The 25,642-nt window shown below is 35.8% G+C and overlaps 1 protein-coding gene across 10 annotated transcripts in view; it reads left to right on the forward strand.

The window, feature by feature from the left end:
• The first annotated feature begins 13,211 nt into the window (after nt 1–13,211).
• POSTN (periostin) overlaps nt 13,212–25,642 on the forward strand; it is a 31,325-nt gene continuing 18,894 nt past the window's right edge. For 5 of the 10 annotated variants that reach the window (XM_058861900.1, XM_058861908.1, XM_058861877.1 and 2 more), the window contains exons 1-9: nt 13,212–13,609; nt 15,043–15,141; nt 19,027–19,091; nt 20,337–20,494; nt 21,074–21,238; nt 22,069–22,215; nt 23,097–23,238; nt 23,844–24,056; nt 24,217–24,351. In XM_058861900.1, the coding sequence (XP_058717883.1) occupies nt 13,488–13,609; nt 15,043–15,141; nt 19,027–19,091; nt 20,337–20,494; nt 21,074–21,238; nt 22,069–22,215; nt 23,097–23,238; nt 23,844–24,056; nt 24,217–24,351 (1,246 nt within the window). In that variant the 5' untranslated portion in view covers nt 13,212–13,487. The remainder of the gene's footprint in view (nt 13,610–15,042; nt 15,142–19,026; nt 19,092–20,336; nt 20,495–21,073; nt 21,239–22,068; nt 22,216–23,096; nt 23,239–23,843; nt 24,057–24,216; nt 24,352–25,642) is intronic. The other 5 variants (XM_058861842.1, XM_058861867.1, XM_058861886.1 and 2 more) reach the window with 2 other exon arrangements.

Raw genomic sequence — 25,642 nt, forward strand, 5'->3', positions numbered from 1 at the left:
ATACTGAGAAAGTTTATTCATTAAGGACCATGTATGGTGGGGAAAGAGCACTTCATTTTGGAAGCTGCTTTTTTTTTTTTTTTTGCTTGTTTACTTGTTTTCTATTTCTGCAGAACATGAATAACTTCTGAAAACTTAGATATTCCCACACACTCACACACTGGAGCTGATGAAGAGAGAACCAGATGTATGATACTGAGCCAAGATTTACCCAGAATGGTCAAGAGAAGTAAGTGATGAAAGACCAAATAAAAGCAATTATAAACCTGAAACGAGCTGTTGGCACTGCAAAAGACAAAATGCTTCACAATAAACTAGGAAAGAAATAATTTCCATGGAAAATCTATTTCCCACAAAAAGACAATATTAAAATGCCATTTAAAGTATTTTCATTAGTCAACTTCCACAATCTCACCTGGGATTTTCTTATTGATCTTCTGCAATGTTGTCACCAGTGCCAAGGGAGCATAACATTATTAACTTACATGCTGATTCTGTCAAAATCACAGAATTAACTAGGCTGGTAAAGACCTTTGAGATCGTAAAGTCCAATCTATGACCTAACTTAATACCTCCTCATCAACTAAACCATGGCACTGAGTGCCACATCCAGTCTTTTTTTAAGCACATCCAGGGATGGTGACTCCACCACCTCACTGGGCAGATGAGGCCATTGCCAAGTCATGCTTTCAATGAAGAATTTTTTCTAACCTTTTTTCGGATCTTGAAACATTTTCTAGATGCTTGTAGAATAAATTATCCACCTCCTCATCCTGACTAGGTAGTCTATAGCAGACTCCCAGCAGGATGTCAGCCTTGTTGGCTTTCACCTTGATTCTTATCCATAGGCATCATTAGTCTCAATTTCCATGGCATCAAGAGCCTCCCTGATATAAAGAGCCATGGTTCCACCTCGTTTCCTTTTGCTGTCTCTTCTGAAGAGCTTGTAGCCATACAGTGCAGCGCTCCAGTTATGTAAGTCATCCCACCACATTTCTGTGATGATGACTATGCCATAGCTTTGGTGTTTCACCTTGGCTTCCAGCTCCTCTTGTTTGTGACTCATGCTGCATGCATTTGTGTGCGTGTACTTCAAGTGGGTTGATGATTGCACCCCTGACTCTGGCTTAGCACCCATGGGCTTCTTTCAGGAGAGCCTATTTGCTTATCCTTCCCCTTTTAAACCTAGTTTAAAGCCTCTCAATGAGTCCTGCCAATTCATAGGCTAGAATCCTTTTTCCCTAAATAGACAGAAGGAGCCCATCTGGCTCCAGTGGGCCAGGTGCTGTAAAAGTTGTCCCTTGCTCAAAGAACTCAAAATTCTGCTGATGGCATTGGTCCTTAAGCCATTTGTTGATAATGAGGGTTTGCCTGTTCCTTTCATCATTTGTCCCTGCCACTGAAGGGGCTGAGCAGAACACCACCTCTGCTCCTGCCCCATCAACCACTTGACTGAGAGCCCTGAAGTCCCTTTAAATTACCCTGGTGCTCTTCTTTTCAACGTCATCACTGCCAGCCTGGAGTATTATCAGTGGGTAATAATCAGAGGGCTGAATCAGCTTTGGGAGTCTCCCAGTAATATCCCATACCCTTGCCCCAGGGAGACAGCAGACCTCTCTGGGGGATGGGTCTGGTTGACATACAGGACCCTCAGCTCCCCTCAGGAGGGAGTCTTCTACTACAAAATGCTAATCCTACTACAAATGCCTACTACAAAATGCTCTTTTTAATGCCAGAAGTAGTGATCTGTCTGACAGATGAAGTGTAATTGGGAGACTCACTGGACAGATTATTTTTCTTCTATGTCATCTGGCTGACCCTCTGGATCCAAAGCCTCATACCTATTCTGAATTACCCCCTTGGAAGGTGATAGGGATCAGGAGGAATTTTTATTCATTCCCTAGGTAGGAACAAATCTCCACTCCCCTTCATCTACTAGGTCTCCTCCTTCTGCCAGCTAGTAGGAGGCATGAGAGTCCTCTGACTCCTGATGGGCTTCTCTCAGGCATGGAAGGGTGAAACTCCACCAGTCTATTTCCCTTTCACTTTCCCTAATACTCCTTAGTCTTTCTATTTCCTCCTTAAGCTTGGCCACCAGACAGAAGAGCTCATTCACCTGTTTGCAACTCATGCAAGTGTCTTTTTCACCATCCCCTGTTACTACTGGCAGCCTCAAACATTCCCTACAGGAAGTGACCTGGACAGACACATCTTTCTTGGGGGTTCTGTTTGGGTTGGTACATTTTTACTAGCTATAACTTTAGGTCATTTGGGGACCATTGCTGAAAAAACCACAAAACTAACCAAACCCCAACATAAAATAAAAAGCCCACTAGCAGGAGAATGATTATAACCCTGCCTGCTTGCACTGCCTGCACAAGCTACTGCAAAATAAAAACCTGTGCCATGCCCTCAAAGACATACCATGCATTTGGTTTTGGTGGTGCCACTCCCAGATTTTCTGCCTTCCTTGCACCTATGTTTTATTTAATAATTTCTCCTTTCCAGTGCATATGTGACAGATTCTTCTCTGTGTTCAAAATTTAATTTCCTTTCCTGAAAGGAAATCCTACATTTCCTGAAAAGAAAGTAAAATGCGAATTCTATAAGCAAATATGCAGAAAAGTTTGATCCATTTCCCTGTGCTTCATATTAACCAATTATCTCTCCTTAGTTTCATTTCATATTTGGATTGTTTAATATTTACCAAATAATACTTTCACATTAATTTCTATATCTACATTTGTATTTTTTCCCAGATTTTTAGGGATTTCAAAGGGAATAATTTTGACAAGTTCTGATTTTCTTCACTGCTCCTCATTTCATCTCAGTACATTTGGGTGTAGTCATGCCATTTCAAATTTTCTTTTTTTTTTTCAGTTTCATTTTGGACTGACCATATCTCGTGTCCAGAGTGTTTGTTCAACATTGTCCTCCAGTTTCAATATTTATTCCCTTTCCTGAAAGGGAATGAAATCTTGTGATTCCAATGAGGATCAAATAGCCAAGCTTCAGTCCATATCCCTGCACTTCATGTCATCCCATTCTCTTTTCTTGTTTTCACTTCCAATCAGGTTTTTTCTTTTTTGGTTTTTTTTAAGTTTCTTTTATTCTGCTTCTCTTCTGTCTCTTTGTTTCCCTTTCTTCCCAGATTTTAGGGATTTCAATGGGAATAATTTTGGCATGTTTTGGCCTTTCTGACTCCTTCTCATTTAATCTCAGTTCATTTGGTTATTGCCATTATTTTTCCAAATATTTGGTGTTGTTCATTGGCTTTTTTTTCAGGATGTCGTCTTTCCAGATGTTTTGTTACACTTTGTTCTCTGATTTTATTATTTCCTCCTTCCAAAGCCTTACTTTTTTGCATTTACCATTTTTAAATTATTAATAATTTATTATTATTGTTGTTGTTATTATTATTAATAATAATAATAATGATTTCTTCTATTGTTTCTTATGTCTTTTTCTTGATTTTTTTCCCTGATACAGAGATTTTACTGGGAACAATTTTGTCGAGTTTCGGTCATTTTCACAGCATTTTCTTTGCCTTGCTCCGCTGTCTGGTAATGTGGCTTTTACTGTACCCTTAGATTTAGGAATATGTTTTGAGTTTGAAGACCACAAATCCCAGATCTCCAGGGATACTGCAACTGCCAAAGTTTTGCCATAAGGGTCATTGCAGTTTCCCAGCATTGCTCCCTGCACGCCTTTCTGCTTGGCACCAGGCTGAAAGTTATTTCTATATTTCTTCCTAGGGTTAGCTTAGGGTTAGGGTTCAGGAAACTGCAAAGCCCAGTGCTCCAGGTACAATAAAACTACAAAAGGCATGCAAAGGGGAGCACTTCATGTCATCTCATTACAGTTGATTACAATGATTGCATTTTAAGTTTTCCTTTTTTTAATTTGATTTAATTTCATTATATGTCCCCCCCAAGTCAGTTTATTTCACTTTGGTTTCTGACTTTGAGATTTTATTTTTAAAGGGATTTCTTCATTTCATGAAAGGAAGTGAAATCTTGTGATTTCAATGAGGATTAATTTGGCAAGTTCTAGCCCCTTTTTCTGCACTTTTTATCATCCCAACCCATTTCATTGTGCTTCCTTCGGTGCAGAATTTTTTTTTTTTTAAGCATTTAATTTCATCAATTTCTTCTTCTCTCTTTTCATTTGACCTCATTTCCTTATTTGGGGATTTCAGTGTACTTAATTTTGTTAAGTTTCAGTTCTTTTACAGTGCACCTTATTTCATCCATTTGCTTGTAGTCACTCCATTTCTCAGTTTTCTTTTTTTTAATCATTTCTCTCTTCCAGAGTGTTTGTGAGACTTTCTTCTCAGTTTTCAAGATTTCATTTCCTTTCATGAAAGGAAATTCTTCATTTCCTGAAAGGAAAGGAAATATTCTGATAGGAATATAAATAAAGCAATGTCTGGGAATTAAATATGAACTGTATCTTGATTGATTACTGAAATACATAAACCTGTTTATTTTTCCTTTCATAAACCATACAGCTCCAGGGCAGCTGAAAAGATTTGTCGTGAGAACCTCTGTACTGAGCAAGTAAAATTAATCAGAATCTTATGGAGAAAACAACCCTTAAGACATCTTGCTATTTATCCAAACAAAACCACTCTTGCCTTCAAACACAAATAGTTAACAGACTAAAACTTTTATCAGGAGAATCATATTTTTCCTATGGTGTTAAACATAATTACTTAGACAAGTAATACTACAGAAATTTTGATATTTCATCATGAATATTCAAGAAGAAAAAAGGATGCGCACTATATCCCAACCCTTACCTTTCAGTACAGGTATTTAAGGGTTTGTGTGCCACCAAACTGCTCTGAGCCAGTGGGACCTAGCTGTGATTGGCAGAGGGAAGCCCCTGGCTGCTCTGGCACCATCCAGCATGCAGGCCCATAGTCAGATATGCACTCTTACTTAATCACTTCTGCTGAAGAATGTTCCTTCTGGAGATGAAGGGCAGCAATGTGCTGTATATGAGCTTAGTTATCCAGCACCTAGTTCTCTTCAGCTTCTGTCTGAACTATTTGCTATGGAGAGGGGGGTTCTGCAGACAGATATTAGACATTGGAAGGACCATTCAGTGTGATTTCCAAGAACCAGACCAAAGTCAGAAGCTATTGCTGATAGCACATGCAGCAGTGAGGAGTTTCCTAAACTCAGTATGCACTGATTTCTCCTTGTATTAGCAGAGTCTAAGAATCTAATCTTTTCCACATCATAAACACTAAGTAATGTTAGTAGCCTGAGTTTTGCACAAACTGTAGGCACTGGTTATTTGCTTGGGTAGCCAAAGGATCGTTCAGCCACATAATATTTTAATTTCCTGATATTGATACTCTACAGTGCTCAGTAGTTCAGAAGTGAGAAAAATCACAGTATAGGTATTTAACGAGATGCAGCTAGGTGTCTAATAGTTTATTAGATATAATTTCATTAAAAATCAGCATATTCAGTGAAGTTAAAATTTATTTAATGATCTGACAGATTGGTACCATCTGTAGAATGTAATTTATTGGTATAGTCTGTACTGCAAAATGTAGATTCAACCAATCGCTCAAACAATCTGGTATCAAATTTTTTGTACAATTGAAAAGAAAAATCAATTCCTCAAAAAAAAATTAGTCTCCTTTTGCCATAATTATCCTCAGGGAAAATATGGCATCCAAGATTTATAGCACAGTATTTGGGCATACACTTTACTATTTTAGGTAATATTAGAAATCATAAAACTTATATTTTTCCAGATACAGTTTCCAGACACAGAATAATGAAACAGTAATTCTGTTCATCAGCATAAAAAATCCAGTCATTTTGTACTTTCCATGAGCTTTAATTAACCAGATTTTTATTCTTCTACATCTCTGATCTTCTGAGGACGTGGATGCTTGTTTTATTCCATGTTTTTTTACTTCTGAAAGCCAGTGTTACAGTCCAGTTCCTATTGATTGATGTTTAATGCATCAAGAGCTCATCTGATAGTGAAATGCTTGCTTGTAATAAATGCTGCCTGCTAAACAAGTAAGCTGTGTTACTGAAAGGCGTATCAAGCAAGGTCTAAATTTACCTAATGCACTTTTTCTCACTGGTTTGACACCAGTGTTGATGCCAGCCCATACCAATGAGCTGTGTCATTTACTTATAATTTCTAGTGTTCTATAAACACCACAAAATAAGCAAGACTCAGTCCAAGTCATGGTCCTTATGATATGAAAAGTGACCACTCAAGTGATTTACTCTTGGTTCTTCACAATACATTCATGCATTAACTATAGGAGTGAGGCTGATTTCAAAAGATGAATCTGTAATCAATAAGCTTATTTTGTGAAGCTATGGGCTGTTCGTTGCAATTGCGGTAAAAAAAAAATTATTCTCTCATTTTGATTCAGCTTGATTCTGAATACAATAACCCCTCCCCTCAGCAACTAAGATAAATAAGATGTTTCAAAAGCCACTGGATTGTATTGCTATGGTAACTCACTGAACCAGTTAAATAATAATTGTGTGCCTGACATTACACATAAATGTTTGATTTTCTCTCCAAAATACAGTACCGATAGCCTTAATCTTTTTCTCAAATCTCTACCCATGTCAAGGAGAATATCAATTTTTCTCTAACCATGCAGCATTAGATCTACTGATTTGTCAAGGGAGATCATATTCTGCATGATTTTGTTTAAGTAATTTTGCCTTGCAGGTCATGATCTTTAAACAAAACAAAGTTTCATAATGATAAAAGCTACAGTAGGTGTTACTCCTTATAAAAAGTCACATATTCTAGAAAGGACTGTCTAATAAAAGGACTGTGCACAACTGCAAATGTGAAAAAAACTGCATCCAGATACATATAGTACAGATCAAATCTGACCATGAATGCTTTGAAAATTCTAAAATGCAATAAATGTGCTCACACGGCTTGATGAATTGAAATCTTAATTTGAAAGTCACAACCATCTAACAGGGCAACACTTTCTCTGTATGTGTGAATCTATATGAGATCTAGTAAGAGCAGGTTTGTTTTTCTTCAAGCTGGTTTGTGTTATCTGTTTTAGAAAGGTGACATTACTCATATTCTCATGCCATCTTAGACCTTCAGAAGACAACTTGTGTATTTTGAAATATTCGTGGTGAAGGCAGTACCATGTTTTTTGTCATAAAAACATTTAAGTTTTGACCTTATCACACTGTCTATAAAAACTAAAATCTGGCCACATTTGAGGTCTTATTCATTGTCCTTTGGTTTATGCACAGTGCAGGGTCTCACTGGTATAAGACAGCATTTCAGCATTGAGTTCTTATTAGTAGAGTTATTTATTGATCTTATTAAGTGAACTCATAATTTTTTAAAAGTTAAAACCTTCAGTTTCTGGAAGAGGTATTTTGTTTCTTAGGGAAATTAACATCTAAAAGAAGGAAGCAACTTCTCCAACTCAAACTACTTTTTGTAGTGAAGATTTATATGGAGAATCCTTGATTTACAACCCATACTGGGTTGGGTATTTTTCCCATATTTACAATACTGTAGCCTAATCACATACTAAGAAGGTTCTAAAATTCATGCCATGTACTGTAGCTGTTTGTAGGAAAGAGACACCAGACAATTATCCTGTCTCCAGACAGGTTATATAGGAATGTAGATGCAAGAAGGAAGACAATATGTCTTATCATGTCTAGGATGGGTTCCCTGACTTTCATTTCACCTCTGGGCAGTAAACAAAAACTTGAGTGGTAGACAAATGGAGAGCCTGATATTTTACACCATGTGGAAAGCCAGAGTCAAATCCCTCCCTGCTCAGTTTGAGGGGAAGCTGTGGCTTCTCAGTAGCTCTTGAAACTCAAGATTTTAAACTGTGTTTTATAGTCACCCCTGTAAATAGAATTATATTAATATTAGTTATATTTTTCAATTAATAATACTTTTATCTATTTTGTTTATCATTTTTTTATCACAGATCAATCTTGCATTCAGTTTCATGTCACTTCCATTTAAACATATTATCAGAGCAAGAATTATAGATTTTGCTAACAATATTAATGAGTCTGTTTCCTGAAATCTCTGAGAATCTCAGATTGTTCTCAAAAAACTTAATGTAGTTGCCTAGACCAGTTCTCTTTTCCCACATTCAGCTGACACTACTATGTTCTTTGCTTAGCTAAACCTCTATCTTGGTATGACGTGCACTTGAAACTTGAGGAAAAAATCAGTAATGAAAAATAACTTTAATGTCAAATCCATTTCCCTTCCATACATGCATACACAAGTTTGAACTGAGCAAGTTCAGCTTTAAAGTTTCACACCTCAGGTTTGGAAATTCTTATTTTCATGTTTTCGAGAATGTTGTCTTTCTTGTGTTTAATCTTATAAAACCTGCAAATATTCGTTTCTCTTCAAGCAACTCATAAGTGTTTTTTTATTACATTTTATTAGTGTAAAGAAAAAGTAGCTCTTTTATTATCATGGTGTTATTGATCAGAGGACTAACTTAAAAGATCTATTTCATCATAAATAATGATTATTTCCATATTTTTCACACTACGCAGCCACCATACCACCACATCCATAAATTCCAGCATCTTTCCTACAGTTTTGATTCATGCCCTTGTATATTCTAGGTTCCAAAGTCTGGCTGCTACAGGAGAGACTCCTGGCATTCAGGATTATACAGCCTGTAAATATCAAGAAACTTGGATTTTTACCTTAACTTGACAGTAGCCATCACAAAATTCAAACCAGATGAAACAGCTACCATTTGTGTAGTATACACATCCTGGGGACCTTAGTGTTCATGGCAATACAGACACTGCAAGAAATGGCCTTTTGATTAACTAGAAGTGTGGTAATTTTTGCCTGCACTAGAATAGTTTAAATGACCTTTGAAATCTCTAAAAGCTTTCCAGAAGAGTAAATAAGCATTTAATTGGGCCATTTAGGATGCATATTACTGACAATTTTCTGTCATTTCAACCTAAACCAAAAAATATTGTTTCCAAGGCATGTTCACTAGCTAAATAAATAGGATTGCACTGGCAAAGTCACAAGGTTTTTCTTTGCTTGCTTGTCTGTTCTTTTCCCTTTAAGCAGTAAAGAATAAAGAGTGTAGACACACAGTGTAGTTCATTGTCATGCCATCTAACTCCAGGGCAACCTTAAAAAATTAGTGGTGCCCAGGACAAACACCCTTGTAACTTCTACTGTGTCTTTGAGACCCTCTACCACATTCTCCTGCTGCCTGATTGACTTCTTAACTCCTATTGATTGGCTCCCTCAGCTCTTATCTCTGTGTTGCACTTGCCAAGTGTTTACAAGCACAAGAAGTCGAGAATGCATTGGATTTTATCACAGTCTGCCTTGTCAGAAGATGTGCTCATTCCCTAAGGAAGAAAACAACTGTTTGCCAATGGCAAGAGCATCATCTGCTGTTGGACTAGAAATCAACATTCCTTTTTCCTGAGAGCTAAGGCTAATTCTTACTTAATTTTTCAAGGTGACTGAGCTGAATATGCAGATCAAGATTGAGGAATCAGACCATATAATTCATGCTTTACTGCTACACTTTATGATATTTTGCCATGTGCTCACTACAATTCATATGTTGGGATTTCTAGTGTCACTTTGACACAGAGAAAGCAGAATTTTTTGATATTTGGGGCTGTATATTTTTCCCAAAATGCATAAGAAGAATCAGCCCATACAATGAGAAACTGTTGAGAGATTAATTAGAGGCAATCCTTCCCTGGGTTTGTAAATCACCATTAAATATAGTTTCCTAAAGCAAAATAGATCCACAAATTGGCATACAAGATACTTTAAGTCTTAGTTTAGAATAACATCTATGATATAAATAGATAGACATCTATAGATATAGACATCTATATCTGTAGATATTGAATTTTAAATTTAATCATTATGCATAGAAATGATAGAATAAATTCATACTATACAAAAAATTGGAGTATGTACATGATATTTTAACATTTAGGAATATTTCTTCTTCCATCAAAATTTGACAATAAAATAGCACTTCCTAAGAGATCAGGTTAATTTTACAGCTCCTGTTGACTTGCTTAAAACCATTTACCTATTGCTTCTGAGGTTATCCAAAGAAGAGTGTTTCCTTACAATACAGAAGGAACCAAAGTATTGATTAATATCTGCAGCTCTAAATCACCAGAATGACAACTCTGAGTCTCCTTTCTCTTCTAAATTCAGATGGCTATGAGCTATCTTCATGTTTCTACATCTAGAAATGTTTTCTGTGATTTAATTCCCTTATATATTTATATATACATGTTATGTCATACATTCACTGGGTCATGTCATGGGGAAAATAATATGAAGCTATTTTGATAAACACCCTCCTGTTGCTAAAACTTGGAAAGACAGAGTAATGAATAGAGTAAGTTTAGTTACTGAAAAAAGGTGGAAATATAAGGAGAAACAATATTTGACAATGTGTACCAAATGAAATTTAAACTTAGAATAAAGATAATTTATATTCAGGAGCATAATCCTTTTTATTAAGTTCTGCAGTAAAGGATCAGAGAGAATTCCAGAATTATTACTGGCATCTTTTGAACAATATTGCTATAATTTAGATTTCCCTTTTTTGGATTGGCCACAAATTATTAATAGACAGATGTTTCTGTAGCTTCAATTTGTCTTAAAAGAAATTATTCACAACCCTAAATACTTGAATACAAAGAATTTGTATCATATAGCTAAACTAATCCTCTTTAGAAATAATAAAATTAGTTGCTTATCATGCAATAACTGCTTAGTGTAAGCACTTTACATAGGTTTCAGAAAATGACTTTACAGATTTCTCTCCACTAGAGGTCTCTAGAGAAATACAATAAACTGTTCAGAATAGCAGATACATTAGACTTTGCTTCTTGACATTATGTACGTGTCCTGGAAGATGAAAATCATCATGTGTTCCATTCTTATTCCAGGTATTTCTTTGGATGAACTCCTTCTGTTTTGGATAATGAAGATTCCTATTACTACAATAATAATTCAAATCCATGAGGTGTTTTAATCTATTTTTTTATTATTAAATATTTAACATTTATACTTAAAACTTCAACATCACATCACTTAGGAAATACAATATCACAAAGCATTTAGCTGAAGAAAGAGAAAAACCTAAGGTGGCAGCTTGGTGGGGTAGCCAACGTGCTAAATAAACAACAAATTAAAGTAAATGAAGTAGCAATAGGCACAAGTGAATAAAGAACTGGCTAACTAGAACAGTAGTTTAGTTGGCAATTTATAAAATGGTTACTCAGGGGTGCAGTTCAACATGCCATTATATCACAAGCAACATAGAACTTGACACCAATACTGTTTTTTATATCTAGTTTAACAAACATAAAGGAGGAATAAGATTCATATAATTGGACCTTTTTCTTCTTTATGCTTTTTGTTTTCTTTTGCTATTACTTATTGCTTAAATTGCTTATTACTTAAATTGAAAGTGTGCCACTATTCTTGGGGTGATATTTTCAAGAAAGTAATCTCCACTAAAAGATAAGCTTTATCCATTTTAGGATCTGTAGGTTTATACAGCACTCACCATAATAACTCATTCAAGAATTTAGATATTTTTTTCAGAAAATTAAACCTGTGTTCATTATTTTATTTCCTTACGCTACTTTATTTCAGGAAACTTTACCTCTACATTTACTATTTTTTGTTAAGGCTTGCCTCATTAAATATAGTATAATGATGTCACCAGGCTTGTTATTAGGTGTTGGGTTATAGTCTATTGTACTCAATGCAGAGAACAAATGGGACTCTCTGAGGTTTGAGGTAGGGTTGCTAATCAGAAAACTGGAAAACTGTGGAAAGAAAAATGGTTGCCCTGCTCAGATTGCTCCATCATTAACTGTGGTGGATAGCTCTGAAAACAAGAGTAATGTAAACAAGAGCTCAACGCATGCAGCGGCATTAATTGTTACATATTTTTTGGTGCTACATGGTAAGTGTGGAAGAGAAGAACCTGAGCTATGCTGAGATCACAGCTATGAGGGGGGGGACCCCTGAGAAGACAGGTTACTGGGACAATTCTGTAACTTTCTGAAGTTTTTCAAGTTCAGTTTACAGTATATCTTCTGATTTTTTTTACCTTTAAATTGAGAACTGCAAAGACTATTCAACCAAGGCCAATTACCAGCTTGAAATATCACAGCTCAGCACTTTGGATGTGATATTTCTGAGTATTTCTTGCTGCAAAGATCAGAAAAAAAAAAAAAAAAGCTCTGGGAGAAATAAGAGCACAGTGCTGATAGTCTCCTAAAGCTTGTAATATGAAGTCACAGGGATGACCCGTCACCTCCATCAGTGATCTGTCAGTAAGGTTTCAGGCATGGATTTCATACATCAAGAGGTGCTGACACTTTCATGAGTTATCCTGAGCTTTTGCAAGCTGGATGTGTAGAGGTCACAACAGAACAAAAGCCCACACACCATTGAACCAAATGTCTCTGCTCTTAATCTTAGAAACCATGAAGTGTTATGTAAACACATCTATATAAATGGCAGAATTTTTTCCTTGACATGAAAATTTCAAACTCCTGGATTGCAGTCTACACACCAACTGCCCTTGGAGCCTTAAGACTATCCCTTCATATGAGGCTTGAGCCTGTCACTTCTGCCATTTTCCTCAATTACAGCCCAGAATTACATTTTCTGTTTACCATACAAGAGGCTTTGAAGGCCTGACTAATAAGTACTGAAAGGTACACATTCAAATTTTCAGATGCTCTGTGATTTTGATATGATATGTAATCATATATTACATAAAGCTCTGAATGAAAGCATTATGTAACAGGAATTGTTATCATTAGAATTAAAACGAATATTTAAACTAATACTGCATTTGACTGAGCAACTACTTCATAATCAGAATGTGTGTTAATACAGCTTTTTTTTTTTTTCTCAAGACAAAAATACTATTCCAGGTTATTGGCAACTGTATTTGAAATTTTCATCAACAGCTCATAGCTAATAACTGTGAGGACATGCAAAACAAAGGAAAGCAATGCAGTTCTTATGGGAACAGACAACATCTTCCTCTGGGTTTGAATAAAACCACACGCAATGATCGTGACCTCTGGATGCCTCAGTGCTATAAATACTAAACCATAAGTCAAAGTCTAAACTTCTCAAATTTTCTCTGTTGTCATGTCAGCAGAATAAAATGTTAAGCCTTCTCTAATAAGGAACAAATTAATCAATTGGGGATTAAAATAAATGATTTATATGGTTAATATATTGCACTGATTTAGGTTACTGAATCTGGCAGCAAAAGCTGTTGTTTTAAGGGGGGTGGTACAAAGTTTCAGGTTGATCCTGTGGTTCCCTCCCACCACCTTCTAACATGTATATAAATTGTCAGCTCTCCAGACCCTTTGCCAGTTCTCTCTTCTAGACTTGCCAGAAGCAACAGAGGACTAAAGATGAAGATCTTTTTCTTATTCACCTTTTTGACTTTTTTGTTGTCTGCTTTCGAGCAAGCAGCTGCTTTTGCTCACTATGACAAGATTTTAACTCATAGTCGAATAAGGGCACGCGACCAGGGGTAAGTAACTGGCTTTTATTTCTAATTTAAAAGGAAATTGTTAATCTTTATTCTCCTCTTTCTTCTAGCATTATATTACATGTAATGTTTCACTACGAATTTTTACTGTCATTCAATTAGAATTTTCTTTTAAAATTCATTTTACAAGAACTGTTTGTGAATTAAAAGCTTTTCATGGAGTTCTAAAAGGAGACAGAATACTGTTAAACTTCATAAAATGGAAACAAATCTTCTCAATGGGTAAAATGTGATTCAGAATGACCAAAATTAATTTCAGTTTGTAAGTATTGTAATGGGATATCAGAAATATTTAATGTATGTTTTCAAACTTTTGCAGAGTTGATACCTATCCACAGTATTTGCTCTCTTTATTCCATCCTGATGAAAACCATGAACACTGTTTAAATTTTTTCTAATATGAGAATATATACCGGGAATCCTTTGTGAAACTTCTGTTCCCATTAGAGCAATGCAGCAAGCTGCTCAGCAGGGCTTCCAAAAGGCAATGCTTACAAGCCAGGCTGCGTGGAGACATGGAAATAATTTAAACAGCTGGTGTCAGGGAAACACATGCGCCTAAAGATATTTTCCTCTAGTCTTCTTAAGCAAAAACATTCTATGAATAAGAATTGTTTACCATCCTATCTTCCCACTGCCTGCTACACACACACATTTTAAAATTTGTTTTAGCTTTCCAAAGGTTTATATTCTAACTTCTGAACTGATGAATTTTTTTAATTGCAGAAGTGTAAAAATTAGGGATGAAATGCTCTTTCTCCATGGAATTTGACCATAAGAAATTCATCTTTGTACACCACCATGCTAAGGAACACATATTCCTCCTCTGAAGTCTGTGGCTCCTTTTATTTACATGCCAACTTACCCTTTGGTCCCCAGTAATTCCCAGAATGTTTATTTAGGTGCCTGCGGTACTCGAAATGGTTGGTAATCAAAATAGCTGATTGATTTACAGAAGACAGGGTTTCCTTCTACATAAAGAACAAGGCACTTTTCTTCCCCATCTCCCCATGACCTTCAGCTGCACAGATGTGCAAAAGACAAAAACTTTAATGAAAGGATCCTCATGGTATTCACTGGTCCCCGGTGTCTGGTAATTCACTTCACAGGGGGAAGGGAGAAATGGATATTGAGACTTGCCCAGGCACAGCTGGTGATCACTGCCCATCGGAGACACAGGGTCAAGCCAGAATGAAGGGGGAGCTTCTGACACTGCAGGGAGGGTGGACTTGCCAAGGAATCCAGCTGGGTAGTCCCAAGATCTTGCACTGTGGCTACTTCAAAACACACCTGTCCTGGGAACTGAAGGCAGATGTTGATTTCACAATCGACAGGAAGAATGTTTGCTACTATTTAATGTAGAATTTTTTATGTGCAAAAACATCTTTTTAAAATGTTTCTCACTGCACCCATAGCCCAAATGTCTGTGCTCTTCAGCAAGTTATGGGAACAAAAAAGAAATACTTCAGCACTTGCAGAAACTGGTACCAGCAAGCCATCTGTGGAAAGAAAGCGTAAGTATGCTCTTCTTCCAAACTATTCTCCATTGACTGAAATAATAAAATGTACAATTAGAAAACTCCCTATCTCACAGACGAACTGTTTATATTAGAATCTGTACTTCTCCTCCAGGTGGCATTGCAATACTGACTTTTTTCTTTCTCTGGGCACACTGAAAGTCATCCAAAATACTTCACCTTTTCAGTAAAGTCTGCCATACTACTGACAACTTTGGCACTAAATTTTATTCTACCACAGACACATTGGGAAGAATAGTATTTCCTGGAAATGCTTAGAGCGGAACTTGAATATTCTCACAGGCAGTTTTGGAAAACAATCTACTTCTGTGGTTTTATTCCTAGATAGATGTCATGTCTTCCCATAAGAGAATGCCTACTCTTAGAATCAGTCTGAGGGAATTCATTACATTGCCAAGCTCCAGAAGAAAAATATGTTAAGCACTGATAGATAACTTCATATGTTAGGAAAAATAGTTTGAAGCAATAGGCAATTTAGACTTATCAAACTGAAGTCATGTGGAGACTTCACTCTCCTCATGACTTGAATTTAGAGGAATGTTAGTTATAAAATATTTTACAAATCCTGTGTAAGGCCTCAAGAAGCCTAGTACAGCCAGCCAGAGGAAGACATTGAGCAGTAGGGCTGGGTGGATTTGGTCATGACAGTCTCCACAAAATTATCACCTGCTGTCCCCCTTCCATTTTAACCCCCCTACTGTTGTACAAACACAGAGCAAGGCTAGATGAGGAAAAGAATGTGTGTGAGAATAAGTTGAGTCATAGAACTCCTGAGGGTTGTTTAAGGGGTTTTTGTGGTTATAATAAAGCATCTGTTATAACACAGTCTTAGCCATTAATGAGTTTTATACTTTGCACGGTAAAACCAGAAATACAGGCAAGATTGAAGAGTTTACTCCAATAAGAATGCTAATACAAAGGACAACAGCTCTTCTCATGTCAACATATCCACATTAACAAGTCATCCCTAATTTACATCTATAAAATCTTCAAATTTTTTATTATGTGCAATCCCCGTTTACAATAGGGTGCAACATAAAATTTCCTAAAATCAGGATTTGTTGGACCAAAAGTCTTTCCACTGTTTCTCAGCAGTATTTTATCTCCATGCCAGCAAGAAGTAGAAACAGATGAGTCACAGAGCTGATTTGAATAAACTGAAAAGTGGCTCTATTAGCCAAGAATAACAAGGATTAAGGTAGTGCTGTTCTGTCTTTTTCCTTTGGAATATACTCCTTTGGACGAGGTCAGGACAAGGTTATACTAAAAAAAAACCCTAAAAAACAGTAACAACAAAACACACCAACCCAAGACAAAGAAACAAACCCCAGCAAAACCTTAAAAATGCAGCATTGCTTTCTTATCTGAATAATTGCTTGCTTTCTTCTTTTGGCCACAGGCTTTTACTGAACTAGTAGGGATGCATACGAGGATAATTTCTGGTCTGGTCTGAGGTGGCACTTCCCCTGTGTGCTGTGCCTACACATGGGTGGTACTGAGGAACTGCATCTTGCACTAAGTTTTATCTGGTTCTAACCTTATTGTGGGATGATGCTCCATACAAACCTCTTTTCTCCCACCCGATCTTTCTTACGCTTTGGGCACAGCTAAAGAACCTTCTAACTGCAGAAAACTGTTAGTGAACATGAATAATGTAAGTGGGAACTTGATAACTGAAAAGAAGCTTGGGCTGTGCATAACAAAATATGTGGTAAAAAAGGCACTGATCTTGTAATGCTTGGCTGAAGAAGCATTTTCTTCTTAACTATGTTCTTCAGCCAATTTTCTGTCTTTCATTAATTGTATCATTGCTGGATGTGGTATGAGGATTAAACTTGCCATGTCTTACTTTATGCTTATAACTCAGCAGTCTCTTTCCTTTTTCCAAAAGCTAATTAAACTGCAATCTTTCATAGCTTCCCATGGGATGAGGGGGAAAGATCTTCTATTCCAGGAAAGGAAAAAAAACTTTCTCATGACAAAGCAGTTCACACAGTTGGGAGAACCTTTTGATTCCTATTCTGCTACATTTTTTTTTTTAAATCAGATAATCATATTATTATGTTTTATCATTAGCTTCTGGAAAGGATGCAAGAAGGAATAAGAATAAAAGATCTATCATTAGCTCAAAAATCTGTTGCCTAAATTGTATGCTATCCATGCATTCCCAAGAAATAGCCTTCCATGAATTGCTTTAAAGAAAGAGATGTACTAAAAGAACTATATGAATACTTTCAATATATGGCTTCTCAGTTGAAAATATGCACATGGCAGAAGAATGAATATGTCATATATGTATATATATGCGAGGGAATAGAGAAAAAATATTTTTATATAATGGAGAAATAAAAGATTGTTTAAAAAAAGTCATATTTAGGTGGTGACCTCTATCAGTTTGTTCCCTTTTATGAATGATAATCCTCAGTTTTCCAATCATGCTGTTTATTATTATTTTTCTTCCAGTCTACTTTATTTTGAAATCTCTTTATCTCTTTAGTTTGGATGTTGAAGATATTAAGTCCAACTTTTTTTTTAAATAAGCTGTTCATTTTAATGTGGTTATGGTTAACTTTTCATCAGCTTTAAATTATGAAACATGAGAGAAGTAAGTGTACTCAGCTGCCACCAAAGATTCTGCAAATTAAAAGCTGGACTATAGTGATTAAAGACACAGTTATAACCTTCAAGGAATTAGTTTTCAGAACTTTTGAACTGCCAACATCAGCCACACCTACAAAAATATATCTACTATGTAAAACAGTGATGTTATTATGGTGTACCATATACTGTACATTAGTGTACCCTAATTTGAAAAATAATATGTGAAGTTTAAAGTATTAAATTTCTTCCAAGGAGCCAAAATTACCTCTGTGATAACTTTAGTGAATTTGCATTTTCCTGTAAAAGAGGAGTATTTCTCAAACAAGTCAGTGGTAGAACTCTTATTTCTGTCTATTAATTAAGACATTATATCTTATAAGAAACAATTTTAAAATGAACATTACATCATAGAACCATCATTCAGCCCCGGTTTGCTGTTACATGTGGCTTACGTGAGTTTGAGAATGAGAGAACTTTATTGACATAATTAAATAACATTTCCTGGCCCCTGGCAATGCTAAAGTCTCTGTATGCTGTGATGGCATGCTTTTTAAACTCTGGTTTTGATTTCTTGTATTCTGGTTTTCATCCTCACTACACTTACCTGTGAACTTCCCCTTGTGTCCATCCATCCAGTTTTTAGTGATTTCCTTCTCTATAACCAGTTTTATGTCTGTTCTTAATTTGTTCTCTCCCTCATTCCTGAGCTTCTTCCAATTCTTCCTTGAAAAACAGAGGCTCTCTTATCCCACTTTTTATCACCATACAATGCACAGGGCCTTCTCCAAAATACTTGTTCATTTCAATAACATAAAAGCATGTAGGTTTTACCTCATGTAGTTCTGTCACTTGAATTTCTATTCTGTTCATTTAAATTTGTCTTTAAACCCTTCGACCAGGATTTTATTTTAATGCCCTTATCTTTTTTTCCTCTTCATTCAATGCCATAATCTTCTCAAAACACAATAGATAAATTAACATTCTTCAGCTACTGTTCTAGTCACATCATCTTTTGGTAACTCTATGTGGGTACCATAAGCCCTCCTGTGTTCCCTCCCAATGCTTAAATTTACATTTAGTAAAATATGACCAATTTGTAATCCATACAAAAAAAAAGCTGAATGACAAAAAAAGGGCTGAATAGCTAGAGAGTATGTGCTAGCAATGAAAAATTTATAATAAAAATTAAATTAGACTTAGCTAAAATTAGTTTATTTCTCCTGTATATTATTTAACTGTGCTTTTGTCTGTATCCCACAGAACTGTTTTATATGAGTGCTGTCCTGGCTATATGAAGATGGATGGTACAAGAGGATGTCCTGCAGGTACAAGCTTATTTTCTTATGGATAAGTTGACATATGGAAAGAATTACAACTACAGCAGAGTTTCAAAGGTGGTCATCATGAGAAATAATTGCCTCTTTTTAAGAAGCACTGCCTAAGACTGCACAGCTCCATTTGCACATGGTGAACACAGTTAAAAATCAGCTAGCACTGAATTTGATCATAGAGTTTAGGTTGAATTTCCCAGCTCCTCCCAGATTCTGGACTGGTGAGAATTGATTGTATCTTCAGTTCCCAAAGCTGCCAAAGAGCTTTAATTCGTATTTCCATCAAATCCAAGACTAGTCTAAGGCATACCAGTGTGGTCAGAAAGCCAGAATGCAAGGTGGAGCATATCTAAATTTTGTATTTTCCTTTTTCTGAAAAAACTTGAATCTAATTTACCTAAAGAGTTCCATAGCCCTTATCAAAGAAAGAGTGAAAATGAAGACAGAAATTCTTCATCTCTCCTATTTATGCTATTCTGCTTTGTGAAAATAAAACTAATGGCAGAAGGAAAGGGTAGTATGAGAATGAATACATTTCATAGTTTTTGTTCCCTATGTCTGAAATAATCCTTTTATGCTCAATAATGCAGAGTTCAATTTGTTTAGATAAATTAATCTCCCTTCAGATGCTGACATTAGGGTGAGATCAGCCACAGAGTAGAATCACCTTCTTCATAACCATAAAAAGAGCCAAGAACCATTAGACTGCATGCAAATGATTGACTTCTAGATGCCTAAAATTCAGACAGATGGATGCTGTTCTCATGCAGCCATGTTTTAACTGTGAGACCATGGCCACTCTTACTCTCTGGGTGAATCACTCTGTGCATAAACCAGACACTGGAAGAAGAGTAAGAGGCCTCACAAAAAGGATTCTGGTCCATTGTGACCGAATAAGACTCACTCCACTGAATTTTTTTCCGATTATAAATGGATAGCTTCTCATTTCATGTTGGGTTAATACAAAATACAACAGCTCTTCTAAAAGAAACTTTACAATATTCAGTTTTGTTTGATCTAATTTTTCATTAAGAAAAACACAAAAAGCAATAGCAAGCAGATGTGCTTAGATGATTCTTGAGTATGTTGACAATTAAATTTTTAATCTAAACATGTAGTTTAATACTGACTTAAACAGTTTCAGAACTGTTATGCATCCAAAAGATACAAAGAAAATTTGAGTGTGATAAACTGGGGGACTGAAGAGTTTACAGTATTCTTACCTCATGTTTATTTCAGTTGCTCCTATTGATCATGTATATGGTACACTCGGTATTGTGGGAGCTACCTCCACACAGCGGTACTCTGACATATCAAAACTAAGAGAAGAAATAGAGGGACGAGGATCATTCACTTTATTTGCACCAAGCAATGAAGCCTGGGACCAATTAGATTCAGTAAGTGCATGTGTCTGTATGCATGTGCATGAGTTACACATTTTAGCTGAAGCAGCTAGTAATAGATGAATTAGATTGGAAATGATGTTGAGATTTTAGACATAGAAGGACATAATACAAGTAATAATGAAATAATCTACGTGTTTAACATACATTTCTGAAGCTAGAGACGTTTACTTTCAGGAGTGCTAAGCAGCTGTAATTGCTTCATATTTAAGCACTTGCATGACACACTTATTAACATAGTTTCAGGGAAACTCCTAGGAATTCCTGCATGATGTATGGCTGTAGATAGTCAGTAATTCGGGTGTCCTTCTTTTAGTAATGATTTTAGTTAAATAACATTGAATTCAAGCTCCTCCAATGACTTGTCTATGATAAAGTCTCATCTTCCATTTGTGAGCAAATCAGACTTAAAAATCATTTAAGTAGAACCAGATTTGTAGGAATCAAAGTTGTCTTCCCTAGCAGGTACTGAATATGTTGAAGGCATATACTAAGGTAAAGCAATGCATACATTTTTCTGAGTGGAAGCGTGTTTTGAAGCTTCTATTTAATTAAATTTTTTTTTTTTTTCAGGAAATTCACAGGAATTTGGTTGACAATGTAAATATTGAACTGTATAATGCTCTCCACCACCACATGTTAAACAAGCGCATGTTGACAAAAGATCTTAAGAATGGCATGACCCTGGTGTCTATGTATAATGGCCAGAAATTGCTTATTAACCATTATCCTAATGGGGTAAGTCTATTCGCTTTTTTCCTCCTAAGATATTTATTTAGTTGTAGCCTTTATTTCCTTCTATAACTAAGATAATATATTATCAAAAGTTTAACATCTGCCAAGTCAGTTGCCACTAACAACAATAAATATTCTCTTGAAGAACTTTTGACTGCTGTATAGACTCATCACTAAGAAAGAATGAGTAAACATTGTGCTGTTTAGAAATCCAAGTTCAAATGAAAATGAACTTTCTTCATAAAAGACAAAGCCTTTTGTGGTCAAAATACAAGATCATAATAAATTTGATAAGAAAATCTGCTGTTTATCTTCATAGTTTTGCTAAATAATGTTAAAACAGATCTTCTATTTGAATTTGAGTGCCTGGTAGGAGTATTGAAGGTTGTAGGAGGCACACATCCATTATTTGGCTAGAAAAAACATCATTTTTATAAACACTAGAAACCTCCCCGTTAAGTCACTCATCTTTGTTGTCTTAAATGCATCAAAATGTTTGTTTGTCTACAGGCTGCCTCACTAAAAAATCAATACAATCACTATATTAGCCAGATAAGAAAAACCAAATCAGAATAATTGCAGCAAGAAATTAAACATGAATATGAAATCAATATAACCTGAATAAATCTGCTACCACCTTTCCAGGAGCTTAGTCAAACTTTTAAATCTTACAAGGCTTTAGTTCAAATTTTGAAAAAAAAAACCAACTGAACAGTGAATATGCAACAACAACAGTGAATATGCAATGTACACTGCCAGTCTGTGAGAGTCAGGTTCCAAGCTTGTGATCAAATTAATGTTTAATCTTCTACTACTTGATTCTTCAAATATAGGTTGTTACTGTTAACTGTGCCAGGATCATCCATGGCAACCAGATTGCTACCAATGGTGTTGTCCATGTCATTGATCGTGTCCTGACTGCTGTTGGAAATACCATTCAAGATTTCATTGAAGTTGAGGATGATCTTTCATCGTTTAGAGTAAGTGGATGAAAATAAAAGCTCTTCTCTGTTTATTTAAGGAGGGTTTTTTTAAATTCCTTTTTTATTTCTTTATGATACCTGGAAGTAAGAAGGATTAGCTCAGTAAGAGAGAGAGATAAATTAAATTAAGAGCTCAAGCTAATATTGCAAATCTAGCTATATAAAAAGACAACATCAATAGGACAGAATGTGTCCCTGTACCTAAAAAATGTCTTCTCTTCAAGCACAGAGAAAATTAAATGTGAGCATGAAGTTACAGTGTCTGTGCTAGATAAATAAAAACAATTTCAAAATGGATGATAAAAGGTAAAAACACCAAATAAATTTCAGAACCTGACACATCTTTAGAGCATCAGTAGATGCACATAAGAAGGATTTTCTTGCATAAAGGAAGTATGATTAGAAATTGTCCAAGTTTCTAATTTTTCCATCTTCTGAAAAAAGTGTCTGCACAGTGTAATGGGATTTCATGCTGCATAGTTAAAAAAATATGCCATTGGTTTGCAAATAACTGTTGTACTTTTCCATCTTCCATCTCTTTAATAAATGCTAAAAAAGGTATCTTATATGAAGAAGTATAAAGGTGGAAATGATCCTCCGAATCCCTCAAATCCAGTTCATGACAGTTACAGGCAACCGCAACATTTAATCTCTTTAAGAAAACTTTATATAAAAACCAATACTTTCTAGTTTTCAATTTAAAAAAAATCCTGTGTCAATTAATTTTTTCATCTCTCTATAGCATTCATGATCTATCTTTTTAAAACACTACGATCTCAGTGTAGCATTCAAGTATCTGCAGGCATGAGACAAAACTAGACAACGTGTTTTGGTAATATTTCAAACAATCTGCACTAAAAGAAAAAATTATATTTTAGGCTCCTGCCATTACATCAGGTGTCTTGGATATTCTTGGAAGACCTGGTCATTACACACTCTTTGCTCCTACTAATGAAGCTTTTGAGAGACTTCCAAGGGGAGTTTTAGAAAGAATCCTGGGTGACAAGGTGGCTTCTGAAGGTATTTAAAATTTTTTTGCAAATGAGAAATATGCATGAGTGGATCAGGAGGCAGAAAATACATTGTCCTTATAGCTCTGGAATTAAGTACCTCTACTTTCATGTGTGTAGTAAGAGTTATTTCTTCTGTCTCTAATTTTTCCACTTGCCTAAGGATAGAAAGTCATTGAAAACTTAGTCTCTAAAACAGTTTAAAAGGAGCTGTGAAAATATAGGGGCACATTGACTTTCTAATAGTCCAGCTTCATAGGTCTGATAGATACTCCTGTGCCTAGAAATTCAGGACTATCTGAATATTAAATTCTCTCATACTTTTGCATAGCCTATGGAGTTTTGTAATCATAGGTCCTTTTGGAGCATATCATATGCAATCACCAGCAGACTGCAACATAACCAATCTAGTTTTTATAATATAAGGGTTGCCAAATAGTTTTGGCCATGCATGTTATTTAGAGGCCTAAAGTATCATTAAATTTAAATAAAATATCATCTGAATGAAATTAATAAAGATTAGTGTAGCTGGAATAATTTATTCTACATCTATATGTAAATTATATGAATATGTGTCCAAACACATCTATTAAATTTCTGCTCTTTTCTCTGTAGCTCTTGTGAAGTTTCATATACTAAATACTCTCCAGTGCTCAGAAGCCATCACAGGTGGAGCTGTCTATGAAACCTTGGAAGGAAACACTGTTGAAGTTGGTTGTGATGGTGAAAGTCTGACTGTGAATGGAGTGAAAATGGTGAAACGCAAAGATATTGTAACAAGCAATGGCGTTATCCACCTCATCGATCAAGTGCTAATTCCTGATTCTGGTCAGTGATGTGTATGAAAAACTTGTTTCTCTGAAGATATTTTAAATAACCTTACCCAGATTCTCCCAGATATATAGTTCTGGGTAAGCATGGAGAATACAAATCAGGAATAGGAAGATATTGTATGCTAAAATACCTTTTCTTAATTCTTTATTTGCAGCCAAACAAGTCATTGAGCTTGGGGGTGCTCAGCAGACTACATTTACGGACCTGGTGGCACAGCTAGGTCTGGCATCTTCTCTAAGGCCAGAAGGCCAGTACACTCTCCTGGCACCTGTGAACGGTGCTTTCTCAGGTTAGTAGCCCTAAAAGACTGCCAACATAAACAGGAATGTATGCTACCCTAACAGTTTTTCAAATAACCCACAGTACTTGTTCTAAGTCGCACTGCAAAAGCATCATAGATAAATAGAACTTCATCCTTTCAAATTACATATCTCATAGAAAGACAAAACAAGCCTTACCACCAGACTGCACAACTTGTTTTCAGTTACATCATTTGCTAATGGGAATAGTAGCACTAAAATAAGATACAAAATAGGCACAGAATGATTGTAGGAATGGAAAGATATTAATGAACTGCCAATTTCCTTAATCTTTACATTACTTCCATTAGATTCAAAACTTATTTATTCTCAGAAAGCATATGCAGTGGTTTAATTCCAGCCAACAGCTAACTGCCACATATGCACTTGATCACTCCCCTCTTTCTCCCACTCTGGGATGGGGAGGAGAATCAAGGGAAAAAAAAGTAAAAAAAACCTCATAGGTTTAGATAAGAAAAATTTGATAAGTGTAAAAAAGTATAATAAGAATATTAACAGTACTAACATTACTAATGGCAATAAAAAGTAAATAAAATAAGAAAATAATAATAAAGTATGACTAAAACCTAAGAGAAACAGGTGATGCACAATAGAATTACCCACTACCAACTGACCTATGCCCAGCCAGCGACTAGCACTTCCTGGCCAGCTTCCACCAGGTTATATACCGGGCATGATATTCTATGGCATGGAATATCACTTTGGAATCACCTCTCCCAGTCACGATCCATCCAGCCCCTCGTGCACCTGCCCACTGGCAGAATGTGGGACACTGAGATGTTCTTGGCTTATTGTGAGCACTGCTCAGCAACAACAAAACATCAGCATGTTATCAACATTACACTCATGCTAAACCCAAATCTCAGCACTGTAGGACCTGCAAGGAGGAAAATTAACTCTATCCCAGTTAAACCAGGAAATATAAGGAAGTTAGTATTTCTCAGCGCATTAAAACAGAGAGAAACTGATATAAATATACCATAAAACAGGTGTTTGTATATTTGCAGAGGTGACCTCATGGACATCTTGCCTTTTCTCAAAGAATTAGGGTGTTGTCTCACTACCATGGAAGCAAATTTGGATAGATTTTGGGTGCACATATAGAAAGGACTAACTAATACAAACTATAGCAATAATTCAGAAGATGGAACAGGCCCATATATCAATAATCAGAGATATTAGTTATAATAATTAATCATGTCTATGTCAAAAGTTGTAAACTGAATTTGAGGATTGGTCAAAATAATTAGCCTTTTGTAT

The sequence above is a fragment of the Poecile atricapillus genome, chromosome 1 (genome assembly GCF_030490865.1).
Source record: "Poecile atricapillus isolate bPoeAtr1 chromosome 1, bPoeAtr1.hap1, whole genome shotgun sequence".
NCBI lineage: Eukaryota > Metazoa > Chordata > Aves > Passeriformes > Paridae > Poecile > Poecile atricapillus.